Raw genomic sequence first — 15,043 nt, 5'->3', positions numbered from 1 at the left:
AGTGTACCTTCATAATGAGCCACTCTTCCTGGAAAACTGGTTCTGCAACAGGTTTTCCTCCTCTCGAGGAGATGCCAGCATCTCTGTCTACGCAAAGGAGCGGGCAGGCAGAGGTGTGATCGCTATTTGCTTCACCGAGGCTGTTGCCTCTTTGAAGTTGAGCCATCTGTATCAGTCCTGCTGGAGGAGGTCACACCTCCTCACTTTAGCAAAGCAATTCTCTTTATTCCCTGGGAATGATTCACACTTTCTAGCAGGAGGGCATTATGCTACATTAGGTCCACAGGTAAATATCTTCCTCCCATCTAACATTGAATATTCTGCATAATAAATCTGCACTATCCTGAATATACAATGGTAGTAACTAGACTATAGGATTAAGGAAGAAGGTAATGTATTTTGATGTGTCAAAGTTGCTTTCTTGAGCTGCTGTTATAGGGCGGCCATAAGGTGAAATAGAATCTTTGTGCACTTTCGGAATAAGATAAAATGTTGGTACCTTAGGGTGGTTTTGTTTGAGAAAACAGTTCATCCCAACTCAAAAGTTCTTTTTCACGCCATTCTTTCAGTAGGTTTGTATAATACTCATTACCCTTTTGGAATTCCAAAGTAGTAATCACGTGGTTAACATTCTTTATTATTAAGGTGTTTGTAGTCTTCTCTTAAATATGAATGTCTATGCCACAACACTACATTTCCACCTTTTCAGAGGGTTTTACACTTACATTGATCATATACAGAACTTTTGCTACGGTTTATATTATTTCCATATTTTCCATGTCGAGTGGTCTTTTCCTTTTATTAGCTTTCACATGAATGTCCTGTATCTCTTTGATCATATTGTTCGAAAATATATCTATTGTCTCTGCTTGTTTGGTGGACAGTTTTGGACTTCATTCAAAATGGTGATTCTCCTCCATCAACAGTATCAATCTTGAATAATTCTTGCTCTAATCTTTCTTCCAGACTTTCTCCTCTTCCTCCCGATTCTTGTTCCATTTCTAGGAGGTCTGGTAACAATTCAAAGTCCGAGGCAAATAGGTTTTCTCCACTCAGATTCCTTGTTTCAGTGGTTGGTTTTTTTAGGCTTTTTATTTTTATGAATTTTCGCCAGTTTCAGGTTCCTCACCAAGTTATATAGATCGATTATAGCACGTGAATAACTGAAATTTATTATTGACAATATAGTCCCAGGGAAAGGTTGTTTACATCATTATCCGTTAGAGGCACTACTGTATTAGACCGTATCTGAGGGGCCATGTTATTGCTTTTTGACTGCTCCTGGTGTCCCTCCCTGGTGCTCCTTCCTTTTCATCTCTTCAATCTCTGCCCTGTCCTTTCTTGGGATTGAACCCTGCCTCCTCCTCTTGGTCTGCCCTGTCCTCTCTTGAGATTGAACTCTTTCTCAACTCTGTGTGTAAAAAATTTAACTCATCTGCTAGAGATGTACTATTTGTTATCATCTCTCTAACTCCTGTTTCATCCGCTTCAGATCCAGGATCAGAACTATAAGTTGAATCCTGTTGTGTTTTATTGACGCCCTGCACTCGCTGTCTTCTCAGGGAATTGAATCTCTTAGTAAAGGTGTAAATGTGGCCTCCTTCATGATCCATTCGATCCCATTGACATTTGCTTGCATTCCGTTTTTCTTTTCTTTTCTTTGTTCGTATTTAGTCAATCTTTTTTTAACCCCTTGATACATGTAGACACTTTCTCTGCATCTTAATCTTTCTCTATTATTGTAGTTAAGTCCTTTATTTTATTCAAGACTTCAGATCTTTCTATTTCTGCATATGCCTTGGGAACTCTTGGCATTATGGTCTGCCCATTCTTTCAATAAATCCAATAAATCTAAGTGGGGTTCTTATATGCAGGTACTATCATAATATGGAGACCACGTGTCACTCGTCTTACTTCAACATATTTTTTAAGGGAAGTATTTTCACACCGGCGTGCTATTTCATGCTTCTTTAGTTTTTCCAACAGTTGTAAATTCTGCCACAAACTGTTAGTCACGCCTCCTGATGCACTGGAGCTAATACTCGGTAAACTCACGCTCCCACTTTCTGCAAATAACTCCAGAGCTTCCTGCTCTCTCTCCATGCATTCCTCCTCGTTCGCAGCCGATAATCAAAGTGCACACTTGATTTCTCTGCTGCCACGCAACCACTCTCTTTAATAAACCAAAGTGTGGGTTACACTGATTCCCGCTATTCTGAAAATTAGCTATAACCCTGGGAAATACGGCAGTGCGAGTGCAGTCCTGTGACTCCCTCTACACTACTCCTACCTCTGGTAAAGTTTGTAACAGGATCTATGGGGGCACGCCAGCCCCCTCCTTGCATTCCACAGCAGGTTTTTAATTGAACATTTAATTTGGTTTATCACAGCAATTTTGGGGTGGTCCTAACACTCCAAAATGCTCCACACAGGAAACCTGCGCCAATGGGGGGGCAGAATGTTCTGGATGGCGGAGCAAGCTGCCCAACAAATATCCTACAACCAAATTACTCCAAGGAAACGCTCACACGGGCCAAGTGCAAACCCCTTTCATGGCAAAATGGTTCGTTTTGCCATTAAAGAGGTTTGCATTCAATGACCCAGTGTGAGCGCTTCCTTGGAGGAATTTGTCATTTGGATATATATCAGCTGCGCGGCAAGGGGCTGGGTGGTTATAGGGGGTTGGTCACAGAGCCTGTCATGCCCAACCCTCACTGTGCATGTCTGGCTGGTTATAGGGGGTTGGTCGCAGGGCCTGGCTTGCAGCCAACCTCCTCCACACACAGCCAAAGGTTGTGTACGACACAGGGTTGGGTGGTTATAGGGGCTTGGCTTGTTGGTCCTGGTCGCAGCCCTAAGGTAACTATAACTCACACCCCCACAATGCAGTTTTTTAATGAATAATTTTACAGCAAAAGTTGCAGTGATTTTATCAGTGATTTTATAAAAGATGTCACAATTTCTGTAATATCTGGGGTAAACAGCAGTGCATGGTTAGGGCACGAGGTATAGTTACTTAGGGCACAAGTTATAGTTACTTGAAATACCTATCACAGGTGAATTTCTATGGTTTTGTGCGGTTAAAATGGGAGCCTAACTATAACCTCCCTGGAACCTTTGTTTTTTTAGGTGTATATATTTTACCTAGTGGCGCTTGCCACTAAGTAGTTGTATTTAGGACCTTTTTTTAAACCACAAACAGGGCATTTTTTTGTTCTGTCAAAAACTTTGGCACTGTTTGAAGAATCTTCATGAAATTTTCAAAACTTACACTTTGGTCAGTTCAGTTGCTGTCTTGAAAGTTTCAGGGTGATAAGTTAAGCGGAGGCCGAGAAAAAGAGGGGTCCCAAAACACTTTTTCCCCATTCTAAGTCAATGGGAAGTTTTCAAATTTCTGAACACAACTACAGCCCGAACCACAGAACAAAATTACACCAAATTTGGCAGAAAGCTAGCTGTTAGTCCAGAAAGCACACTTTTTGTGATTTGGTGTAAATCCTTTCATTAGTTTCTGAGGTATCAGAGTTAAAAAAAAAAAAAAAAAAATAGATATATAGGGATGTGGCTCCTCCACGGATCTAGTTCTGCGGAAAGAGCAAGGCCCCGATTGGTTGGCCGCAACCTAGCAGAAAGGTTGCAGCCAACATTTTGGTTGATGCATCAGGTCGGGGTGGGAAAAGAAGAGTGCAAAACCACATAGGCCCTTATTTTGACCCTGGCAAATGTGGAGGTCCCACCTCCAACAGGCTGGCGGTGCTGTCCGCCACATCTCCACTCATACCGCCAGGGTGGTTGGAGCTGCCGAGCATCTCCAACCATGAGGCCAACAGAAGACCGCAGGCAGTATTAGGAGCTGGCTTTCCGCCATGGTTTCTGAGGTGGTAGCAAGCAGACTACTAAACACCCCCCCCCCCAAGTACTAGTATTTCTGTCCAACCCATGGATCCGTGGACCTGCAGATCCACTGGCTGAAGGCCATGCGCAGCTTGGGTTTGGATGCATATAGGAGGGTTGGCCGCTGGGCCTGGGCATAGGCTAGGCCCTGTGGCCAACACACGTCATGCACGGCCAAAGGCCATTTGGTGCTGGTAATATTTACATCTGTGCGTGCAAAAAAAAAAAAAAACGTAGAAAGACACTGAAAAAAAAACAACAGTTACAGGGACGTTATAGTTAGGTCTGAAATTCCTTGCACAAAACCACAGAAATTCAGCAGCTGTAACTAGATGTCTCTCTCAAGTCAAATTCTACATCTTCAAAATTACAGCCTAGCGCTTCAGTTCCTCAAGGCCTGTACATTCTAATGCAAAAGCACTGGAATTCTTGGGTCGTTGGGTATCAGTCAAAGGTCGAATGCAAAAGCATTGACATTCTTATATGAATCTACAGTTCCACTAGTCGTTACTAGGTGTTACTCACATGTCAAATGCAAAACATTGAAAGTCTCACCTAAGGCTGCACTTCCACTTGTTGTTACCAGAGGACAAGCTCAAGTCAGAAGCAACTGCTTCAAATGACCTGCAAGCTTTTGGGGGGGGGGGGGGGGGGGGGGGTCGTGAAGAAATTTGCATACACACTTTTGCTGTTTTAATAGTTTGTACTGGTTTTCCATACAATTAATTATTTGCCAAATCTGGTTCCTAATAACCAGTCAAAATTACAGATCTCAGTACATTTTTTTTTTAATGTGTAATCACACCCTACTATTCATATGACCTTTTATTCCCTGGTAAGTACAAGTACATTTAGATAGCTTATTTTGGCTGTTTATGTTTTGGTGGGTGTAAGTATGGTCTTTGAGTTGAGTGGAGAGTTTCCCGCATACTGACAATGCTGGTACAACATTCCAACAACGGTGATGTAGCTCCATAGGTAGTTACTAAAGGGCTCACTCAGGTGGCTGAAATGGCAATTATAAACCTGTGGGTGTGGTTTGAACATAAAAATCTGCATATACAATTTTAGCTACTCTAATGATTTGCTAATTTTCAGTAGGATAAATAAATATACAAAATCTGATTTATAGAGAGGAAAGAACATTGTGATTTACAATAAATGTTTTGAGAGTTATGAAAGTAGTTGATGTAACCCTGCAGTGCATAGGGACCATCAGTCATTGGGAAGTACAAGTGCCTAACAATTTCTGTTTTTGAGGAGCTATTTTTTTTTAGGTGTAAGTGTACATGTGTAAAGGAAAAATGCAGTCACTTAAAATGAAGGCATTCAATGGCTGGAGTGAGCTGGTCTGTTGACCTATACCTTCTGCTGGGGTTGGGAGGGAGAGTAATTTGAGTAACATGTCAGACTAATAGTGAAAAAGTTGACTGTAGGTATTTTTTTTGGTTTGATATTTTTTTGTAGAACATGATGATGGCAAAGCAGCTAAATCTGTCTTTAGGCCAGACCTAATCTAAAAAAGTAAGGATTTGGCCTGGCTTAAATTGCCATTTTGAGTTTACAGGCTCAAAGCTGCTCTAATAGGCTACAGTGGCAGGCCTAGAGTTACATTTTCACCTTGTCACTGCAGTGGTGTCCCAATTAAGTACTGCATTCCACTAGTGACATTTAGCTTTTTAGCCCTGGGAACCTCATGTACCACTTTACTAGGGAGTGGTAAATAAATGAATTGACCCAATCAAGTATTAGCCAATTGTACCCGTACTTTGGAGGTCAGAGCAAAAACACTTGGGTCTGGACAGCAGAGCTTACTGTATCATAGCCTCAAACATCAGCATCAGTCAAATAAGTGCTGGGTGGTGGTCTTTCAAAAAGAGATCCTTTCATACGCCAAGCAATCTGAATTTACCCACCTTCATTTATACTTTGCTAATAAAACTTGTCATTCTTGGTTTGAAGTCAAGGCCATTCTATTTCCAGCAACAACACAGTCTTGTGCTCACTTTCTATGTCCTACAGTTCAGTCTTGAATATTTCCACTGGGTTCTCACTCTCCAAGGTCACCTTTCAGTTGTTCCTTTTTGAAGACCCCTGCTCAGCCTTGACAGAATCACTGTACCTGTTTTTTTCTCACCTTTCAGCTGGTCCTTTTCGAGCTCAGAAAGCTCGGCCTGGACAATGTCCACCCTGCCAGTGTGCTCAGACTGAATCATCAGGATGTCGGTTGGTATCTTTTGAACTTGATAACAGGGCCTGTGGGCTTCTGGCTCCTGAGGGGAGACAAGGAAAAAGAGATTGGAGACCGAGCACAGCATCAACATCTTAAATAAAGGGTTTATGATATACAGCATAAAGTTTACATTTTTAGTGAAAGTACAGAAAAACCTGAAAAAAAGTATACATGCTACTAGCAAGAGTGTTCCAGGTCTTAAGGCAAGTGTGAGTAGGTAACGGATGAATTAAAGTTGACTGCTATTAGACGGTCTTCTGTATCTAGCATGTGTGTGACGCTTCGCCAGACTTGTCTACTTATAATTAGTACAATGAAATCTTTTGAAGGTTATAGAGAGTAAAATCAGATAAAGCCAAGGCAGCTTTATTCTTAGTTTCACATTACATATAGCGTGGCAAAGACAATATGTTACACTGAAAAGGATCTGGTCTTGTTGAACACAGGGGATGGAAAATGAACAGAATTACATTGTCTAAAGTTGACCAAAATCAAACAGCAGAAAATCAGTTTAAAAACAAATGCCAGGGACACAGCAGTCCCATCAACATCTTGGGTAGAGTGCAGAGATGCAGTATTTGCAGCAACATCTTATTTACAGAACAGTGAGGTAACATACCGGTTCTCAGACAATGCTGGCAGCTCAAGAGTAAGTATCACAGGAAACAATCAGGGAGAATACCCATGCCAAATAGAATTGTTGTGGAGATTTATAAGTTAAGGAATAGTCTCAGAAGAGTACATGCACCCACATCTGGGTGCAATAGTTCTTGAGGACAGAATGCATCACAAAAAAGCTGATGCATTGTGTATATATATTATTTTATTAACAGGGGTTGTTTACATTTCTGTAGAAACATGTACAACTAAAAAAAAAATACAACATTGCAGTAATGGGTCACAGCATAAACAGACTAGACTTTAGAGGAGGTACATGGCAATCAAAGATATTTGTTGACACAATTCAGGTTGCATTTAGTTAGTGCAAACGTGAACAGTACCACAAAGACTCACTTGAGGCCTTGCCACTACAAATATATCAATTCCCCCTTCCCTTGCAGCAGAGCCAATAGAAGCTGTATACCAGGAATACAAGTTTCTTTAAACTCTATACATATCACCTTATAGATTCCACTGCTCTAGTTCAATACATGTGCATGTATACAGGCATTTTATATCCTCATAAACTGAAGGCAACATTAAGGTTTTAGTGGTTCTTCCATTTCTGTATGAACAGGGCAGGGGACCAGATAAACAAGAGCGCTGAAGTCTTTATCTCCTTTCAAATGTATTTGTTGGGGCTTTGTCTCATGATAGAAATATGGTTGAGGATAAGGATACCTAGTCATGAACACCAGAGGTCTCGAATCTGTGAACTTTCTTCCTACACTGGAGCATATGCGATTCATGATACCCTACATACTGAATTTACCAGCTGCAAAATTAAACTACTATCCAGCCATGATCTGCATAGCTAAAAAAAGAGCTATCAGAAAATAATCTTTGGATAAAACAAAAAAAACTTTTCTAAATTACGTAATGTTCAAGGTTTGTATGTTTCATTAAAATTGGAAAGGGAATACAGAGCACTAAAACATGTCTAAAGTCTTCAATTTCCTCACAATTCAAATGTTGCTTTTTCATGCCTTGAAAAGCAAAGAATCCACCTCAAACTGAAATCATGGGGAAAAACAAATTATGACAAAAACATCTTCAGTTTGTTATGGCACACAGCTGTACTCTGAAACTTGTAATTTTAAAATTGATATTGCGGCTGTAAATAATTCACCTTTTCTGTCTGATCAACCGCACTGTCCGCATCTTGCTGGGCTGGATCGTACATTTTTGCTAGCTGTAGGGCTCTGTGGACATTTCCCCCTGATAACCAGAAGTAAAGTGTCTGGGCTTCCCCTTTAAACGTGGCTGAATTTTCATACTCCTAATTGGCAAAAAACTTCCCTAGAAGTAACTAGTATATGGTCCAAAGTGTACCCAGGGCCTAGAAGTTAAACAAAACTAGTGAACTGCAGTACCTACTGTACCATAGACTATAGTGGGAACGCAAACATGACTTCAGGCCTACCACTGCAGCCGGACTCTAAGAATGCAAAAATATGCACTGCAACCTTTCAAAATAAAACCTTTCTAATTGACAACCCCCTTTAAAAAAAAAAAAGTCACCGCTATGTAGGCCTTATAGGCCCAGAAAGCAAAGTGCAAGGTATTTAAAGGTAAGATATGTAGACTTTTAATGTCAACATGTCCTTATAGCAACTACCACCCAAAATCTATTTTTACTGTAACAGGCCTGGCTGTCCTATGTAGAAAATCAAAGTAGAGAAAATACTAATACTGTATCTCTGGAATCGGAACAGATACAAAAATAATTAGTTATAAAAAATCTAATTCAATGGAGAAATCGCTTAATGAATATTAAGGGAAAGTTACTTTTAGAAAGTTATCGTTTCCTCACCTGACATTCCTGGGGACTAATTTACAGTCAGTTGGTAGCCCTGAAGAGGTCTGCAATGCCTCCTAGGAGCAAACGATAGGCTGCCCTGACTGGGTAGAGACAACTCCTCTGAACCTCAGATTATTCAAGGTGAGGGCTATGGGTATCCTTTCTGACACTAAAGTGTCAGACTCTACTTGACTGTCAAATACTGTGAAATAGGTCTGCTGGGTTCATACACATCACTTGGGGCACCCGTGAAAGGGGAAAGAATAGGATACTGAGACACTGCTTGTGTGTGCACTATTTGATTGCTGATGTCATAGCTTTGTCCTACCAGATGTGGGTTTGTTGTGGGTACAGTAGAGGCCTCAAAACTTATTTTAGTGTTAGATATGGGAGGACACTAGGATTACCACAGTATAGTCACCAAATATACTCTGGGCCCTCAGAGCCCAAGTTGTGTGTGGCAAACACGTTCATCATCTTGAAAATGCCCAGTGGGTAGGTTTGTCCCGGGAACATTTACCACATTGGTTGGGGCTTGCTCAAGAGTCATTACCACCCAGTACCTACTTCAGAACACTTTCCAGACCTGTGGAAGATCAGAACAGGACTGGATCTCCTTCCTTTGACCGGAGAGGAGCCCTGGGGGACTGGAGCTGCTCTCTCTCTCTTGTACCCAGGAGAGAGAAGTGGACTCAAAGGGTCATAAGGCTGACCTCCTGTTCAAGCTACATGGAAACAACAATGTACAAGAAGTCTTTTCCTGGAAGTACCCAATGGCAGCTGAACGTGTACTGCCTGCTGTTAGCCTCTGCTTGACACCCTGTGAGTCTCGAAGTGCCTCCCTTGATGTCTTGGGGGGCTTTAGAAGTGTATTCCTGTGGTAGGCCGGAAGTTAAAGGACCAAGTCAGTAAGTGAAATCTTTGATCAGGATGAGCTTGTAGGTGTATCCAACCTGCACGCCATCGCAGTTAGCCTCAAATTGCTCCTAAGTCTCAGTCTACTACAAACACTGGCTATCGTTGGAGCTTTTTGATTTTTAGGCCTATTTCTACTTCAGACTTTAAAAAATCTTATCCCTGGGCCCCCTTATTGGATTTGTGTGTCATTTTGTTTATTAAAATGTACTCTATTTATTACTGTTTTATACTATATAAATACCTTACACACTGCCCCAAGTTAATCCTTTCTGACTTGTGTCTTTGCTACTAGGGGATTGAGCTCAGGTTAAATTAGTGACCTCAACAGGGTTGAAATTATTCCTTGAGAGGGGTAGCCCCCCCCACTCCAAATAGTAGCACATTTCGTACAGTAGCATGTTAATGCAGTGCTATGAAGAGTCTTCCTACATGTAGTAATTGATTTTTGGTTACTTTGTATGATTGTAGCTATTGTGTCTTCTAATAAAACGTTCTAGAAAATGAAAAAAGTTAGAGCATCGTCAAATAAAGTTTGCTGGAAATACATTTTTATACTAAATACCCATGGGAAAAGTTTGTTTTCTTTTAGGATCATACAGTTGTAAATTAAAAGCAATGTGACAATTCACCACGTGCATCAGTGTATGTGATTTTTTTTTTGGAGCTATGCTAGCTAAAAGTCTGTGGAGCACTAATTAAGGGCAAAGACTGGGATCTCGACAGAGGGAATCAAGACCGGTTGCTGCGTTCCAAAAGTGGAGGTGAATTAGTGACTGTACAGAAATGTACTGTACTTTAAAGAGGCATGTCTTCCATTGTTTTGTATTCTGAGGATTAGGGAAGCCCCCATGAATCATTGCAGATCCTAAATGCACTAGTGAGTAAGGCTGGTTGTGTAGCGCTTTCCTTTTGGCATTTGTTTGTCCCCAGTTTCATGCTGTCCTAGCTGCAGCTGTACAGAAAGCCACAAGAGACGGCATACTTGTCATCCAGGAAGTCAGGCGCGATGGCTTTGTACTTAAGGCAACTGTCCTTGAAGATGGTTGGAGCTGGCCAAGTGGAGTCAGATTTCCATTAAAGAAGGATGGTGTGGTCATAGCGCTTTAGCCTCATAATCTGGCATATTGTGGTGTGTGGATGCTATTGAAGTGAGGCCAATGTGAAGCCTGTGAGGCATGGAGTTGGGCTATGCCATCATCCAGATGCACAAGTACGAGGGCATGACCAGCATTTATGAAGTTTGGATAGTTATTGAAATTGATATATGTTACTTTTATTGTATTTTAATAATTAAATATTTACAAATAATCCGATATTATTAAAACTCCTTATACAGGATACAAAGTACAGAATGCAAAATGTTTGACTTTTGAAGTATAGCTATCGTAGTTCCTATTGTGTTAGTCTTAAAATACACTAATGTATAATTGGTAAAACCAGACAAGTATGTGTGCGGGTAGTCCAAGGCACTCACACTGAAGCTCAATCTTTGGTTAATAAAACTTTTTAAATCAAGTGATCTTCCAGTGTTCTATACTGTGGAGAAACCAGTAAAAAGAGGTGACAGGGATATCTACTTTGGGTTAGTTCCAAGTTGTTGGTCAAAGGTCACTGATCGGAAGTGCACGAACGTGGCAAGCATGACGTTTCTCCTACATGCCCAACTCAATGATTCTTTCAAGTAATATTGTAAGCGTGGAGTTTTATATGACGAAAAATGGGTTTGTACTGTTCATGTGCTTGACAGATTCTAATACGGCTTCTCTTGATGTGGCTGCAACCTGTTTTTTCATAATTTGTTTCACAGCTGAATAAGATAGACTGTTTGATCTTAACGGGTCTTAATTCCGATCTAGGTCAGAACTTGCTGGGTTTAGTTAGTTATCTGGTCCCTAAAAAACTCTTGCAGTCTTGTTTTTAATGTTCCATCTTTAGCATGGTTTATCTGATGGTAATTTCTATGAAATTGAAATTTGAATACCGTATCTTTTTTGATAGTCCTAATTCCAGTTGAATTTGGGCCCGTCAGGTGTACTGTGGCAGCTGGAATATACTTCCATAGGTAATGCATTGATGCTTGCTTAGGACAGAATCCATTTTAGACAAAAAGGGTTTTTGACAGCACAAGACTGTTGGAATTAATTTAGCCTTTATTACCTTAATGACTGCTTCTGCTGATTGGCTGTATAACTGTGTTTAATCTCCATAACGCAAACATTAGGCTGCATGCTTTTTTTCCCGATTTATCATAGTTGGGTTAGTGCTTTACTCTTGCCCCACAGCAGATCCCTAGATAGTTGTATGTTGTGGAGTAGTCAATCTTGGCTGAACCTAGTTTCGAGACTTTTTGATTTTCAGTTTCTCGAAAACCATTACTTTCGTTTTGGTAGCATTTGCCACCAGTTTGTTGCTCAAACTGCATTTTTGGAGCTCACTCAACAACTCCTATAATCCTATTTTTGTTTCACCCACTATGACTAAATCGTCTGCACATTGTAGAATCAGAATTTTGTGTGGCCCGATCGTTGGAGAAAATGATTTTGCCCTTTTCATTGCGCTCCCAAGTCAGCGGTGTAAAGGTTGAATAGCAACCGGGCCAATATCCAGCCTTCTTTAATGCCCCAATTTGTAAAGATTTTATCTGACACCTTCTCTCCCTGATCGAGTTTGACTCATACCCATGGGTCAGAGTCCAGTGCAATTATTGCTTTGAGTAATGTTTGGGGTATATCCCAATCAACTTATTTCTTCCATAATATTTGCCGTTCCACTCCGTTGAAAGCCAGGGGATAGTCTACAATGCAAGCGAAGACCAGTGCCTGAGAAGATCAGTTCAAATGGTGGGCCAGATAGGAGAGTGCAACGTTATTATCTAAGGCTGAAGCTTTATGCCTCTATCCAGTCCGATGATAGGGTATTGGCATACCTTTTTCAGACCAATCTTTTCTAGGTCCTTAAGAAGAATTCTTGCATATGCTTTCGACTTCACGTCTAATAAAACTATTAACGGGTAGTTTGCTGAGCCCTCTGTATTCCCCTTTTTGTATATTGGATGCAATATAAATTTGCGCCCCAATTCCAGAATGTGCACATGCGTAAAAGAGGCTTGGTTCAATGGTGTTAAGTAATGTAAGTATAGTTCCAGGATATGGAATGATTATTGCGTGCAGACAATGTGTGCAGTTTAAGTCACTGCTCTTCGTAATACATTTTTGCCTCCCAAAGATGTTACTGAACCTCTCCTTTCAAGTAACCTGTGCTTCGCCTTTTCGTTTATAGTTTGACACTTATACCTTCTACGTGCTTTCCTTAGACCTGCGTTATGTTTTTTAGCATACAGTTGTACGAAGGTTTTAGGTTCGTAAGACCGGGACTAGACTTTTGTTTGTTCACTCAAATATGTCTATTTGCCCACTAGTGAACTGTGTATAGAAGTGATTATATCTGGCCATTTTGTTATAATGTCTGTACGTTTTTCAAGATTTGGTGGAGATTATGCTTCTGTTGACCTGAATTGCCAACGTTTAAACCGTATTCTGTCACTCGTCCACCATCTTATCCCCCCTGCTCACAGCACAGGACTCGGAGCCATTGGAGGTGCCAACTGTTGGTAAGTTTGTTCCTCCTTCGTATTCGAAACTGGCAATCAGGAGAGAATGGCTGATTTCTCTTCGCTGAAGGATTACTAAGTTTATCTGCAGAGCCCCCTGAGAGTTTTAGTTACAACAATATAATCTAGTGTTGACCCACTTCCATGCGTGCTGTAATTACTTGTTCAAGTGGTATGAAATGTAGACATCCATAGGATAAGGGAAGGTTATCCCCCTGTAATGTATACTGCCATTTGTGTCTTTTTTGGATGGGCCTTCGATATTGGGAGCAGTTTCCGCCAGGTCTATAGTGTCAAAATCATCTGCAAGCAGAATCTCGTAGGCTGGAGAGCTGCAGAGTAATTCTTTCAGAGAGTTGCACACGTTTCCTAAAGTGTCCTCGAGTCCTTTTGAACAAATTCAGGTAAGCATTTATTATAAGTATTGTTTTACTTAGTATGGCTAGGTTGTGTTCTCTAAAAGCTGTGGTTTGAAACATTGAGTTTTGCTCCACAACGTTCACGTTATTTATAGTGTGGACATATACATCCAGAACCCTCCTGATTGTCTCCCATGCGTGTTTTTTCAGCAGGACAGAACGAGTTCACGTTTCTTGCACACAGGTTATATCCCAGTCTTGAGGAACTCTAAGGAATCTTTTGCGCTGAAAGATTTGTTTAAGCCCCACCATGGGTTCTCTGTTGCTTTCCGGAAGGAATGGATTCAACTTTCTTTAAAAGCATTAAGTCACTGTAATTTTCTAGGCAAGGTGTTGCTCGAGGCAGAGGTGGGTGCCAAGAGCAAATCAGAGTGACTTAGCATTCGTCAAAATATGGTGCGAATTTCATCCAGATGAATGTCAGAAAGCATTTTTCCATTCGAAGTGCAGCTCTAAAAGAAGGCATTGCATTAAGTCTAGAAATGGGGAATTCACAATTAAAATCAAGATAATCACGGAGAAGATGACAAATGTATAGTTTAGCATTTCAGTAAGAGTGATTTTATAGTATAGCTTTTGTATAGGAATATGTGTTGTGCCGCTAGTTATATAAAACTGTGTACATGAAGAAATTAGTGGCACTTGTTAGCAGACAGATCTAGGATTAAATGAGAATTTAGTATGAATTCCTGCTTACGCTTTTAAGCTTATGTAAAGCACACTTGTGCTTTATATAAGCTTAAGCATACCGTGGAGCATAACAGCTGTTCTCTCTCTAGAGAATTAATATTCCATTTATGAGATCGTACCAGCATTTCTCAACACTATTGTTTCAATATTGGAAATACAGCTGAACAGTTTTATGCATCTATTGCAAGGATAGGTGGTTAGCCTGTATTTCACTGGTTTGAGTCGAAGCTGAACCAACACAGCCTTCCACTTCTCGGCAAAGCTTTACAATGGGATAGTCCAATACACTTAGACAGTGCCACAGCATCTCAACTTTGAGGATATACTTCTAAAAATGGTGTTTTACCATTTTTGGCTGTCTTTTATATGTAGATTTCGCTCTTTCCTATTGGCCTTTCCTCCTGAGCAGTTGTGCATGCTGGTAGAGCATGTTCCCACTCAGATTACCTACTTTTGATTTAAACTGCTCGAGTCCTACAGGCCTTTCAGAAATATTAATTAGGTTACAGCAAGAGTCATATTTCGGTCATTATGTGGTTATTTCTGGAAGACTAGACCACCATGTTCATCATTCTAGGCTGATTTCCTTTGTCCTAACACATTGCTACACAAGGAAGGCCCATATGTCCCTCTCCAGCAGTCGCTGCCACCCCTGAACATTCAATTTCCTGAAACTTAATGAACACAGAATACTAGTGACTGGCACTATTTAAGGGAAGACCACAGAGTAAACACAAAGCAGTTGCATGCTGTGTGTAGCTAAAGGCTATGTTAAAAACATAATTTCTGTTTACTTCTTGTTGTGCGCTTTGTCCACT

The 15,043-nt window shown here is 40.7% G+C and overlaps 1 protein-coding gene across 1 annotated transcript in view; it reads right to left on the bottom strand.

Moving 5' to 3' along the window:
- The window catches only part of TMED8 (transmembrane p24 trafficking protein family member 8), an 84,383-nt gene that overhangs the window by 26,297 nt on the left and 43,043 nt on the right, over nt 1-15,043 (bottom strand). Inside the window, exon 5 of the mRNA XM_069207652.1 lies at nt 6,032-6,167. Within this exon, the coding sequence (XP_069063753.1) occupies nt 6,032-6,167 (136 nt within the window). The remainder of the gene's footprint in view (nt 1-6,031; nt 6,168-15,043) is intronic.

Source organism: Pleurodeles waltl, chromosome 9 (assembly GCF_031143425.1).
Source record: "Pleurodeles waltl isolate 20211129_DDA chromosome 9, aPleWal1.hap1.20221129, whole genome shotgun sequence".
Taxonomy (NCBI): Eukaryota; Metazoa; Chordata; class Amphibia; order Caudata; family Salamandridae; genus Pleurodeles; species Pleurodeles waltl.
Note: the sequence above shows the minus strand (reverse complement) of the source record. Positions and strands in the feature narration are given on the sequence as shown.